Below are 13,485 nucleotides of genomic sequence, written 5' to 3'. Positions count from 1 at the left end.
TTACATTGTATTAGTCTGACAGGGACGATACTTACTGATCAATAGAAAAATATATGTAAATGAGCCAGAGTTAGCCCAAAGGTTGCTGCTCTCTTTCGCCAAATGTTAAAAAGATATCTTAAAAGTAGAAAAAACTACATGTGTTGCAGAATTAATGTACATAACACAATAAATTTATGCAAAATATTACAGTACACATCACCAATAAAAAATCACACAGTATAACACATGGTACTTAGCTAAAAATAAAAAACAGCAGTAGTTAATGGGTGAAAGTATGCCATTTATTTATACTGAAATATGAACCCATTCCTTGATATTATTAATTTTGGGTCTGGCTGTTCCAGATTGTCTTTTGGGGCACTTTGAGAATGTTTGGGGTTCTTCTGGCAACATAAATTGTGGCTCCAAATGTGCAGCGGTGATATTCTGGTTTCTCCACACGATATACATTTAAAATGAAGACACAATACTGCAGTATTTTGAGGTCTATAACAGGAAATGAACAAATACAAAAATGACTGAGGCTCAGAATTTCACAAGGGGAAGTGTTCACCATTCCCACTCCCAATGAGTCATGTTGTCTATAAGATGTGGGACAAGTACTGGTTCTGTCCCGCAGAGCGCTTGTGAAGGAACAAACCTCATTGAATTAAGTTTTGTTGGCTCCGACCATCATTTTTCTGTTTTTCAGATGAGCAGAAAAACGACATCAAACTATTTTTTAAGGTAAGAAAATGATTTGTGAAATATGATATTTCCTTTTAAAGCTCAACGTTTGGTGCATGTAACCTAACAGAGGTTTTGGATGCATAATGAGCATGTATTGATAATAATGACCTGGATTGTTTTGCAACATAATCCATGTATTGCATTATATTATGAGTAACTAATGCCTAAATATTAACCAGGACTGAACATTTAAAGGTTTGATGCATGATATACAGCAAATTCAGACATGAAAAATGCCATTTTTGTTTTATGTTGGATGCAAATTAATTATTAAATCAAGGATCTGATGTTTCAGATATGATCAGCTTTTTTATTTTGAATTGTGAGCTCATTTAAACAGCTGCCCACACTTGTTGGAAAGAACTGGAATGCTTCCAAAAATCATCTATAGCTTCTTTTATTCTGCCGAAGACAAATGAGCCAGTGAAGAAACGCCCTTTTTAACAATACCTTTTTCTTCTGTACCTCGACAGCTTTTGATCTACTTTGAAGACACAATATGATCTTCATTACTGCTAAAAAACTACATTTAGTTTATTATCTATCAATAGGTAAGTTTCCGGTTTTTTTTAATTGACTTCTTCCTTTTGAATTTCTTTTCTTGACTTCTTAAATCAAATCACATGAGTTCAGTTAACAGTTTGTTTGCATGCTCACGAAACCACGAGAAATATAAACTAAACAGAAGTGAAGGTCTCACAGTAGAAAATTATCATTTTATGATTTAAACAGTTTTTATATTTTTCAAATGTCCTTTCTTTGATAAATTTGACAAAGTTGATGTTGGACAATTATGAGGTGTGTATTTTTCTAACTTCATGTTACATCTCAAGGAGCCTGTCCGGATATGTAACGAATTTGATAAATCACAACGCTGACATTACAGCGTTACAGAATTTATTGGACAATATTATTTTAAATACTCATGACAAATCTCTGGGCTGAGCATTTTCCTTTCTGCTTTAGGTCTTTTGGGTCTACCACTGCTTACAGGTCAGTAAGTTCTATTTATGTTTCATACCTGAAAACACAAGCATTAATTAGATTTTTAGATTTCTACACTCCAATTTAATGAAAGGGGACTTTTCCTTATTGAGTTCATAATGACACAACCTACAGCTACTGTGCTTTTTTTCATTTCTAGAATGTAACAAAATAAAGCTGGTCGGGCCTTCGCGTTGCTCTGGTAGACTGGAGGTCTACAACAGAGACCAATGGGGAACGGTGTGTGATGATCAATGGAGCATTACCAACGCTGACGTGGTTTGTCGAGAGTTAAACTGTGGGACAGTTCTTGAGGCAAAAAAAGGCGCCTCTTTTGGAGAGGGAAAGGGCGAGATCTGGTTGGATGATGTGCAGTGTACTGGTAACGAGTCTTCTGTCCTCAATTGCCCACACAGACCATTTGGGGATAATAATTGTGGCCACGCTGAAGATGCTGGGGTTGTCTGTTTAGGTAAGACTGAGCATATGGCTGCATCTTTATGTTTATCGAGTAAATATGAGAGTGGTATCAATCTTCTGATCTAACTCCGCCAGGAAGTAGGTTAGTGAGTAAGTAAGTGTATTTCCCAAAATGTTACATTTTTGACTTTAACTATTAATTAAGTATTTACCTGAAGTCACAGTTAGCTCATTTAATCAAGCATCACAAAACATTGCATTACAAGGCCCTTCCTCAATTTAGACAAGACCAGAAATGAGGAACTGTCACTTGGAATTGGGAAATAAAAGCTGTTGAGAAAAACAGCTAACGCAGCATTTATTTTAGCAACTGATCATATTATTGCATCAAAGACCTAACGACTTTATTGTCAGTTGACAATTTGCGGTTTACTTTAAGATGATTGCTATCTGTGGCGGTAATGTTGTTGCAGCACATCAAGGTCAGCACATGACCTGCTGCTGCAAATGTAAAGTGCAAAGGGCAGGAGGTAGAGATGGGAGGTAAACCAAACAAAGCAACATGAGTGCTTAGCTTTGCTCTGATAATGTTGAGGGATATTTTAAAGAATTTGAAATATTTAAAGTCGTGGTCCTGAAATTTAGTATTGCACTAAAATAAAGAGCTTCAAAAACGAAGCTGCTAATGCGGGGATGTCTTGACTTTCAGTCCCAGGTATGAGTCAAGCTCCAAAAATGCTGGATCCTACATTGCCCATAATGCACTTCCTCTTAATAAACTACTCCTCATGTCAAGTTAACTGAACTCTATGTGTAAAATTGAAGATGTTCCTTTTAAAATATTCTGAACCTGAAAAACCACTAAGCGTGATATTTATTTTAGTGCATGCTACTGTACAACACAAAGATTTAAAGGCCCTTAATGAGCTTAACACAAACGTTATTCTAATTGAGAGATTTTGTCGCTCTTGTTTTTTTACAGATTAAACAAACAAGAACTCAAAGATTTTTGTTACCATCAGATAGATCTAGAATAGCTTTTCAGTCTTTATGCTATGCTAAGCTAAACAAAGAGACTCCTGGCTTCTTAATTAGCATGCAGAATAGTTTGGGAGCAGTCATTTGCTGCTGGTTGCCTGGCAACTGCTCAGACCCAAGAAATAGTACAACAGATAACATCCCGCAAAACAGTGAACGGTAGTTTTTACACTATTTTTGTACACATATCAGTATATGTTTATAGTGAATTTTAGTAGAGTTTGAGTGATTTTGTAAACATTGGACATTTGTTGATTTTATTTAAATTTCTATTTACATCACTTGCAGAACATGTGAGGGTGCTCAAAGGAAGCAATCGGTGTAGTGGCAGAGTGGAAGTCTACAACAATGGCAACTGGAAAAGACTGTGCAGCAGTGACTGGAGCAAGGAAGACGCTGACGTGGTATGCCGAGAGATGAACTGTGGCACTCCGGTCACTCAGGCTGAAGTACAATATTTTGGAGAGGCACTTGGACTTGGTAGCGTTAAATCCAACTGTTTTGGAAATGAGAGCTCCCTCTCACAGTGCACACTTCAGGAAAGCAATGAGAGCTGTGTTGATGCCATTGTTGTCTGTTCAAGTAAGTCATCCATCTGTTAAAACGACATCAGTCATTTTGTGTTGAACTTTACATAGTTAGAGTTGCTCTTTTGGATGGCTTCTAAAGAAACATAACCTTGGCTTTTTTTGTGTTTCCAACTGACAGACAGTAAACCAATTCGGCTGATGAACGGGACTGGTCGGTGCTCTGGCCGACTGGAAATCTATAATGATGGACAGTGGGGAACGATTTGTGATGACAGATGGGGGATGGAGGAAGCAACTGTTGCATGTCGAGAGTTGAACTGTGGGAGTGCTCTCTCGGTCAAGTACAGGTCCCATTTCGGCAGAGGTCACGGTCAGGTGTGGTTGGACGATCTTGAGTGTACTGGTCATGAGAAGTCCATCTCCGACTGCCCACACAGAGGTTTTGGAAGACATGATTGTGACCACAATGAAGATGCCAGTGTTGTATGCTCAGGTAACAAATACTATACTGTTACTTCAACTACAGTATTCTAATGAAATCCGGTTGGTGGGAATTCTGACGGCACCCCAATTTTCAATGTCAGAGCAATAAAACAAGAAACATGGAAAATCATGACGTAAAATAAGAGCTGGAAATACTACAGTTATCTTTTCTAGTCTTTTTTTACAATTGAAATCCAAGAGACATTCCCATATGAGCATTTGTGTGCAATGGTGATGCATGCACAGCTATTTATGGAAAATATTGATTGATTTTTGCATGCATGTCTGCTATATATGTACCTGCTCTAACAGCAGTTAACCCCCTGCTGATATTTACTGTGGAATTTTCTTCAACATTACTTTCAAATTTCGACTAGAATACTACTAAAGTAGAAAATCCTCCCGCAGCCTGTCGCAATCATCCTTTGCTGTTCCTCTTTTTTGTAATTGTTCTTTGTTGTAAAATCAGAGATTCAGAAGCAGTTACAGTCTGTTATCCGTACCACAAATCCTATCATGCAAACATATTGTATTTCATTAATGAAATGTTAATAGTTTACATTTTAACATTTTCAATAAGATATTGCTTTCCAGAATCAGTCAGACTGATCAATGGGACTGACCGCTGCTCTGGCAGAGTGGAGGTCTTCCATGACGGCCAATGGGGGAAAATGTGTAACAACTGGGGCAATGTAGAGGCTGCAGTGGTGTGTCAGGAGCTCAGTTGTGGATTACCAAAACAATCCCAAGAAATCTTCCATTTTGGTGACAGCGGACTGAGAGGGTACACAAGTAGATGCTCTGGCAATGTGAGCTCCATCTCCCAATGCACACTTCAAGAATACACAGGGAGATGTGAAGGTGCTTCTCTTTCATGTGCAGGTAAGACACAAAATACAGCAATATACTGTGCTGAAGCACTGTTCAATTAGAATAGCAAAGAAGATGTGGTCATTCAAAATTAGATCGGTGTATTAAATCTTATTTACTTGTGATTATTTTGACCTGATGGTGGCAATAAGCAACTATAAAAACTACTTAACTGAGTACATTTGAAAGTCCAGTTAAAGCCTAATGTTTCATAATTTGACTTTAACTCGTGAGTACCTGTAACATGAGTGGTGTTGTTCTCAGATATTCCACTGCTAAGGCTTGTCAATGGCACTGACCGATGCTCTGGTAGAGTGGAGTTTCTGCATGATGGCCAGTGGGGAACAGTGTGTGATGATGAGTGGGACATCAGAGATGCTCAGGTGGTGTGCAGAGCCATGGACTGTGGAACAGCTCAGACAGCCAAAGGCAGTGCCTTCTTTGGTCAAGGCCAAGGGAACACCTGGCTGGATGATGTAGGCTGCTTCGGTAATGAGACGTCCCTTTTGCACTGTCGACATCGCACCCTCGGAACAAATGACTGTAGCCATGGTGAAGATGCTGGCGTGGTGTGCACAGGTATTATCTTGGTTATTACTCTGTTATTGGCAGGTTTTTTTACTTTATGTCACACAGTGTTATACTTACAACTGTCTCCCCTAATGCCTCAAATGACTATTTAGCTTAATATTGTCAAGAATTAAACTGTTGTATAACATTTATTTATACTACAGTATATCAACCAGAATATATATTTGAATCCCAGGTATTGTTTTCAAATGTGTCCAAACACCAACTAGTGGCTGATTCTATCCCCTTTGCGTTCCAGCTCACATTAGACTGATCAATGGGACTGACCAGTGCTCTGGCAGGGTGGAGTTCTACCATGGTGGACAATGGTCATCAGCAACTGATGTTAACTGGGGAATGAATGAAGCTGCAGTGGTGTGCAGACAGATGAACTGTGGAGATCCCGTCAAGTACTCAGGATTATATGGCCAAGGCGGACAACTTAAATGGTATAGGATCAGTTGTAGCGGTAGAGAGAGCTCTCTCACACAGTGCACACTGGAAGAACATATCAGGACCAGCCAGGATCGCATTGAAGAGGCATCTGTCAAATGTTCAGGTGAGGCTGGAACTTAAAGGAGCTGAAATTAGGGGAGGCTAGCTAGCCTAAACTACCTCACTTCAACGGGTCAAGACAATATGACAATATGACAAATGACCAGACTATCAAAAGTCAAAGCAATGAGTCCAGTAGCTAAACGACCAGCAACCTCATTACTCCATAGCCAGCCCTGTCTCCTAAAAATTACCTTCCCCCAAAACTAAAATGCATTCTCAATTACGTTTGACCATAAACGTATTTTCTCCCTGATTACGTTTGTGTTTGACGTATTACAAATACGTTTCTCATCAACATATCTTTGCCATACTCTAGTCTTTATTATTTTTCTGTGATGTGCCTCGCCTCTACCCCCGCCACCCACAAGTTGTTGCCCCGCGGCCTGTTCCGAGGGCTGACGGACCTGACGATGGGGTGCCTCACGGCGGGGGCAGCTGGAGACCTCGCGTCCGGCGCCAATGGGTGAGCGCCCGCCACTCGGAACCATAAAACCAAGTCCCGGATTTTACCCGGGGGACATTCTGGAGGTATTGTGGCCGGGTGATGTGCCTCATTGCTGGGGAGGTATGAGCCGAGAGTGGCGGGGTGTTATGGAGGTATATTTTATTTATTTGTATCCATCTAACCCTAACCCTGCCCTAACCCTAACCCTAACCATAACCATAACTTCCACTAGGAAGCCACGTCCCCACCCAAACCTAACCCTTAAGAGAGTCACGGTTACTACCGGATTTTACACGCGGGCCTTTGTGGAGGTATTGTAGCCGCGTAATGTTCCTCGTTGCTCGGCCTGGATGAGCGCGTTTCTGCCGGAGACAGGCGGCCTGTTGTGGTAGTATTCTGACCGCGTAACAGTGAGAAGGAGAGGCGGTGGTGGAGAGGGAAAAAAAGGTTAAAGTGTTAAAATGTTGATTAGAAACGTATTTGTAATAAGTCAAACACAAACGTAATCAGGGAGAAAATACGTTTTTAGTCAAACGTAATTGAGAATGCATTTTAGTTTTGGGGGAACGTAATTTTTAGGAGACAGGGTTGCCATAGCTTACCTCGTGACATGTCATGGAGTAACTAACGTAGTCACAGAATAATAAAAGAGGTCCTGAAATTACAAATGGGACGAAGCATCGACTAACAATGTATTGTAGGTCATTTCAATTATGACCAAAAAAGTACACACATAGAAACATAGACCAAATTTGAACTTAACATTCATATAACTGTCATTTCAAGGTAATGTGAAGTTGTCCGATGGGCTCAATCGTTGTGTTGGAAGAGTGGAGTTCTATGACAAAGGCCAGTGGGGGACCGTGTGTGGTGAATCCTGGGATGTGAATGACGCAAATGTGGTGTGCAGACAGCTGGGCTGCGGGAAGACTCACGAGATCACCAGCATTGCCGAGTATGGCCATGGCACAGGACACACCTGGATCAATCAAATTGGATGCAATGGACTGGAGTCAACACTGAGTCAGTGCCAACAAAGCCCATTTAGAAACAACACTTGCAACACCACCTCAATTGCTGGTGTCGTCTGCACGGGTAAGAAAAAACATATTGTTGTTAAATTGTATCTCTCCTATTTCTTTGTATTATTTTATGTATGGTTTTTCAATTTTTCACAAAACTTGTTTCTACATACGGTATTGCCGCTTTCAATCTCTCGCCCACATTGCTTGATGGAAAAATGAACATGGTCCAGATGAAGCAACATCTTCTGTTCTTCTTCTGCAGATTAGAGAGTATGTTTAGTTTATTTCGGTTTAGTTGCTTTCATGTCACCTAAATATGTCCATGTTGTTAAAGGTATACTTCACTAGTGTTCTTGTTTTAATATTATTCATCTGCCATTTCTTTGACTACATTCAAATTAATTTTAAATGTCTGATACTGTATAATTATTTTAGTTTACTTGACTTTACAGGAAGTTTGGATGTTCGCTTGGCTAATGGTACGGATGAGTGCTCTGGCAGAGTAGAGGTTCGTCATGGCGATGTGTGGCAAACGGTGTGTGACACCGACTGGACCACGAGTAAAGCTCAGGTGGTGTGTGACCAGCTGGGATGCGGAAATATAGTGAATGCTCCCGGCAGTGCCCATTTTGGCCAAGGCATTGGATCAGTAGTCGTGGCTAGCAATTCATGTTTTGACAATGCGACATCTCTTCAGCAATGCTCACTCAAAGGTTTCAGAGGAGCCGGGTGTGGACACGACCACGATGCTGGCGCTCTCTGTGCAGGTAAAGACTTTTAAATAATCTATTCAAAATGATCACGCACAGTTAAACAAATAAGATAAAATTATCAGCGTTTGTTTCACAAATGTATTTTTTTTACACGTACAGAGTAAAAACAGTGTGTGAGTTGAAAATGATTATATGTACCTACAATCATGCCTTAAAGACGTTTGACATTTCAGGGAATACACTAATTTGCTTTGGTGTCAAAAATTAGATGAGAAGATTGATACAACTCTCACTTCTCCAAAGTAAATAAGTAGCTGGAGCCGGCAGCTGGTTGGCTTAGCTTAACATAAAGACATTGGAAAGAAAATTGTGAAACAGCTACCCTTTGTGAATTATAAATCTGATATTATGGCTAGCTGGTTCCCCGTTTCCAGTCTTGATACTAAGCTAAGCTAACCAGCTGCTGGCTAGTTAAATTTATTGTAACTAACCTTCAGTACGAAAGCTAATTACAATATATCCTAAAATGTCAAACTTGCTTTAATGTTTCATTTGCATAGCAAAGGTGACATATATTACACCAAGTCATATTCCACATCATTATGTTTCTGTAACTCAACCTTTTTTCCTGTTATGCTGTCGAAATTAGCTTTTGATATGATGGTGGGACAAGCGGTACTTTCAAAATACATTGCATTCACTTTGTGTGTTAGAATGAATGTGTATTAACACACAAATATGCAAGTCAACTCCACTTTTACACTTTTTTTCATATGCAGCACAGATTCGGTTGGTCGGCAGCTCAGGTCAATGCTCCGGTAGAGTGGAGGTCTTCTATAAAGGCCAGTGGGGAACTGTGTGTGATGATGGATGGGAAATGGGCAATGCCAATGTGGTATGCAGACAGCTTGGCTGTGGTCATGCAGTCTCGGTTCCTGGAAGTGCCCACTTTGGCCGAGGCACTGGTCCAATATGGCTGGATGATGTGATGTGTACAGGCGAAGAGGCCGCTCTCACACATTGTAGGCATCCCGTTTTTGGAGAACATAACTGCGGGCATGGTGAAGATGCTGGCGCTATCTGTTCAGGTAAGAGACCTAGCTCATTTTTTATCTGTGAGTGAAGTCATTACCTCTCAACTGGTAGATGAAGCTGCGTGGGCTGTTATGACAAGACCAACTGCAACTTATTATCTGTTACAGGTTCTCTACAGAAGCCCCAAATCACTTTGAGTCCTGCTCCAGAGGTAAACTGGGGTGACAGAGTTGAGATCACCTGCACTCTAGTAACAGAACACTTGGGTGGGAAATTTGTCCTGAAAAGGAGCCAAGACTCATTTAAAATGGAAAGATACTCTGAGAACGAAGCTGCAACCTTTACCTTCCCCACAGTGGACTTCAGCAAAACGGGCTCATACTTCTGTGAATATCAAAAGAAATTGCCCAATCAACTCATCTATTATCCTCAAGGAAATACTGCAGATCTCTCTGTCACAGGTCAATAATTGTCTGCTTTCTTTGTCCAGTTGAACATGATTGTTGGAAGTTTGACTGCAATGATTGCAAACATGTTTTATGATCTAAACGAGTTCGTAAAAATCTGTCTTCTACTCTGCAGTGAAATTGGAGAAGCCCAGCATCTCCCTGACATCTCCTCATGCAATGGTGATCTACAGCCCTGACAAAATATCCGTCACCCAAGGCAACAGCTTCTCCGTCACTTGCTCTACTCATTCCAGATATCCTGGAGGTTTCTTCTATCTGATAGAGTCTAACTTTAACACCACTAAAGCGATAACACCATTTGGCCACTCAATCTTCTACTTGGCATCCTTTGAATTCCCAATGATAGATTACAAAAGTCAAGGAGAGTATTACTGTGTCTACGGTGTTAACATCTCCTCAAGGTCCTTCTGTTCTGTTCCCTCCAAGTCACTCCAAGTAACTGTAGTCGGTAAGATCCAAAGAGCCCATGAGAGTTTATTCACCCTATTATAGCTAGTTTTCCCATCACTAACTCTTCTACTTGATCTTTTAACCCCTACAGCAACATCATCCTCAGTCGCCTTAGGAGTGGTTATGGGTGTGCTTGTGGTGCTGCTACTTGTGCTGGTTATAGGTTACCTGGTCTGGAGAAGGAGAAGGTGGGGTGCTGGTAAGTTGCAGCAATACACACTTTCATATTACAAAATGCCCCCAATGCCCCCTTTGTCTTATTGTTATATAATGCGTCTAGATTGTTTAAAGCTGCACCAAGTAATATATTGATATTAACAATGTAAAACAATGAAATTATAATATGAAAGTTGCAGCTTGTAGTGACAAACCAACTGATAATTATCGCTCGACTGTGCAGTTCTCCCCAGCTCAGAGCCTATTTCATCTTTCAGCACATTGATTTGGCTGTATGGCCTGGGACTTGCAGTTATAATGCGTCGGTGTTGGGTTTACATCTTGTTTCCACTGACCCCCAAGAGGTTCAAGAATGAATAAAAAATGATAATATTTAACCCACAAAGATGATGACATGACCTGCCCAGCACTAATTGGCAGACGATTAATATTAGCACCTGAATACTTGAATACAAAGTTAATGCTGATGTAGCTCCTCGCTCTGGAGGGGGTTAATATGTCAATGTTATGTTTACAGCTTGCTGTGCTGCCCCCAAGTGGCCCAAAATAAATCTGATAATGCAGGTCTAAAGATGACATTGACCTAGTTGCTTTGCATTCCTCCAGTATTTGATTCAACTCAAATGTTTTTGCTTTTTTTTGCTTTTCAGGTACCGTGGTTCAGTTCATTAATAGGTTTGGAGGAGCAATAATGCCAGATATGGAAGACAGGAGCAATAGAGCATTTGATGGAAGGTAATAAAAAAAAAAAACGTAGCTGATGTTATTTACTAAGATACACTTTTTATTTTATATCAAGCAACTTTAAAGACATGCTTGTGATTGCATCCGTCACCCTCCTTATCTCCCTCCTTATGCACACAGTCGCGGCCCAGAAGACTTCAATGCTGATGTTGATGACTCTGTTGAGAGGGTCCCTGAAGACCTGACTGGGAGAGTGTGTTATGAGCTTGAACCACTCGTTCTCTTGTGATTTCCAAATGCCTCAAGGAATCAATAACCTATGTCATGCAGTTTCACTAAATGTAAAGAGTAGCATAGCACCTGGCTGTTTTATGATTCTGTGGCTGAAAGTTTTAAGTCTGTTGCACCAGAAACCACACCAAACAGTGATCGGTTCATCAACACACCCTGACTTACACTTCTACATCACTGCAGTAAAGAGAGAAGGGACCACTGAAGATGTCATTTTGAATAACATACATGACACTTGTTGAAACGGGCAACACTTATTTTTATACTTATTCCTGAAGTCATTTTTGTTTTCTGCAAGATTCTACCAATCACAAAGCTAAGGTCCACTGTACTGTGGGAAGATACTGATTACATTGTCTTTGTATTGCATGAAAAAATGTCTTTATTTGTTGTATGTGATCTGATCAATACATTTGTATTTCTTACAACACTTGCACCTTTTTATTTGTCAGAGTTTTGGATTGATTACACCCTGCAGATTAGGGAGCATTAAACTTGATCAAAACAGCAGCCAAGATACACTATACACCATCAAATACAGAAAGGAATTCCTAACTTGTGCAAATCCTTCTCATTAAAAGAGTCACGTTTGATCTGTTCCTCATTAACTTGTCTTTGAACTTGTGGGACGATCATCCTGCTTGTGACATTATCGCACTGTCTTCCATTGGCCCCTTGCCCCGGATGAGTTGTACGGTAATTTCCTATCAGAGATCAACATGTGCTTAACCTGCTGTCCAAACCTCAGTATCATCAGTTCTGTCATTAGAGAATCCTGATTGAAGACGGAGGTCACTGTGTCACTATTTTAGAGTCTTTTATTCTAAAGTCTTGAGGAGACAAGTAGATAAGTGAACAGATGAACAGGGACACCTGAGTAGAATGGAGTCATCGTTATTGTCATTAGTAAAAACCTGTGGCTTCTCTTACTATGACAAGTCAAAGGGTTGTTGTAAAAAATGCTTGTTTGGCTTAAAATAACACAACTCAAAACTCTCGTCAACGAACAGCTCAATATCCCTCCACATTTCTATGAGAGCCTTTCTCTTCTCCTTTAAAACATAAAAAATACTTCATTGTGTATTGTGCATACAGTATGTGGAAAACAAAGGAGTTGTTTACTAGTTAAGAATGAGCATGTACGGGATGTACTTGAACTAAAGTGACAAAACTACAGCAGGTGTTTGAGGTCATATTGTGAAATGGTGACAGGATGCAAATTCACTATGCGTGCAAACTGATGGCTAAACACCAAAATGCTGAATAGACAAGTCAGTTATGCAACATCACGCACAGCCTCATGAAATTGTACAGTAAGAACAAAATGTCAGGAAAACTAACTGAAGTTTAAACCACATAAAAACATTTGTTTTTTAAATTTAAAATACATTCATTCACACAAATTACAAAAACAGATAGGTATAACCATGGCCAACAGATAACAATAGCTATATTATACTTGCTGTGAATGTCATTTATTACATTGTATTAGTCTGACAGGGACGATACTTACTGATCAATAGAAAAATATATGTAAATGAGCCAGAGTTAGCCCAAAGGTTGCTGCTCTCTTTCGCCAAATGTTAAAAAGATATCTTAAAAGTAGAAAAAACTACATGTGTTGCAGAATTAATGTACATAACATAATATATATACGTAAAATATTACAGTACACATCACCAATACAAAAAACACAGTATAACACATGGTACTTAGCTAAAAATAAAAAACAGCAGTAGTTAATGGGTGAAAGTATGCCATTTATTTATACTGAAATATGAACCCATTCCTTGATATTATTAATTTTGGGTCTGGCTGTTCCAGATTGTCTTTTGGGGCACTTTGAGAATGTTTGGGGTTCTTCTGGCAACATAAATTGTGGCTCCAAATGTGCAGCGGTGATATTCTGGTTTCTCCACACGATATACATTTAAAATGAAGACACAATACTGCAGTATTTTGAGGTCTATAACAGGAAATGAACAAATACAAAAATGACTGAGGCTCAGA

The 13,485-nt window shown here is 39.8% G+C and overlaps 1 protein-coding gene across 1 annotated transcript; it reads left to right on the top strand.

Annotated features, from left to right (window-relative positions):
• The first annotated feature begins 628 nt into the window (after positions 1-628).
• Positions 629-11,903, top strand: LOC142941793 (scavenger receptor cysteine-rich type 1 protein M130-like). Its single transcript, XM_076083880.1, has 17 exons — positions 629-729; positions 1,206-1,283; positions 1,699-1,725; positions 1,877-2,188; positions 3,463-3,756; positions 3,883-4,197; positions 4,782-5,069; positions 5,322-5,636; positions 5,887-6,186; positions 7,417-7,725; positions 8,108-8,422; positions 9,148-9,456; positions 9,571-9,864; positions 9,986-10,321; positions 10,415-10,522; positions 11,151-11,235; positions 11,365-11,903. Exons 2-17 carry the CDS (start codon positions 1,232-1,234, stop codon positions 11,471-11,473), a joined length of 3,768 nt encoding a protein of 1,255 aa, XP_075939995.1. The 5' UTR covers positions 629-729; positions 1,206-1,231; the 3' UTR covers positions 11,474-11,903.
• Positions 11,904-13,485: the final 1,582 nt, after the last annotated feature.

This window comes from Anarhichas minor, unplaced genomic scaffold (genome assembly GCF_050575085.1).
Source record: "Anarhichas minor isolate MPS153535 unplaced genomic scaffold, ASM5057508v1 ptg000136l, whole genome shotgun sequence".
In the NCBI taxonomy this organism is placed as follows: Eukaryota; Metazoa; Chordata; class Actinopteri; order Perciformes; family Anarhichadidae; genus Anarhichas; species Anarhichas minor.
The sequence above is the reverse complement of the archived record's forward strand: the minus strand, read 5'-3'. Positions and strand labels throughout refer to the sequence as shown.

Excerpts from the sequence above, each read along its gene's own strand:
- LOC142941793 (XM_076083880.1), top strand. The coding sequence starts at position 1,232 with ATGATCTTCATTACTGCTAAAAAACTACATTTAGTTTATTATCTATCA. Across the intron at positions 1,284-1,698 it reads AGTTTATTATCTATCAATAG|GTCTTTTGGGTCTACCACTG; the intron begins GTAAGTTTCCGG and ends TTTCTGCTTTAG. Across the intron at positions 1,726-1,876 it reads GGGTCTACCACTGCTTACAG|AATGTAACAAAATAAAGCTG; the intron begins GTCAGTAAGTTC and ends TTTCATTTCTAG.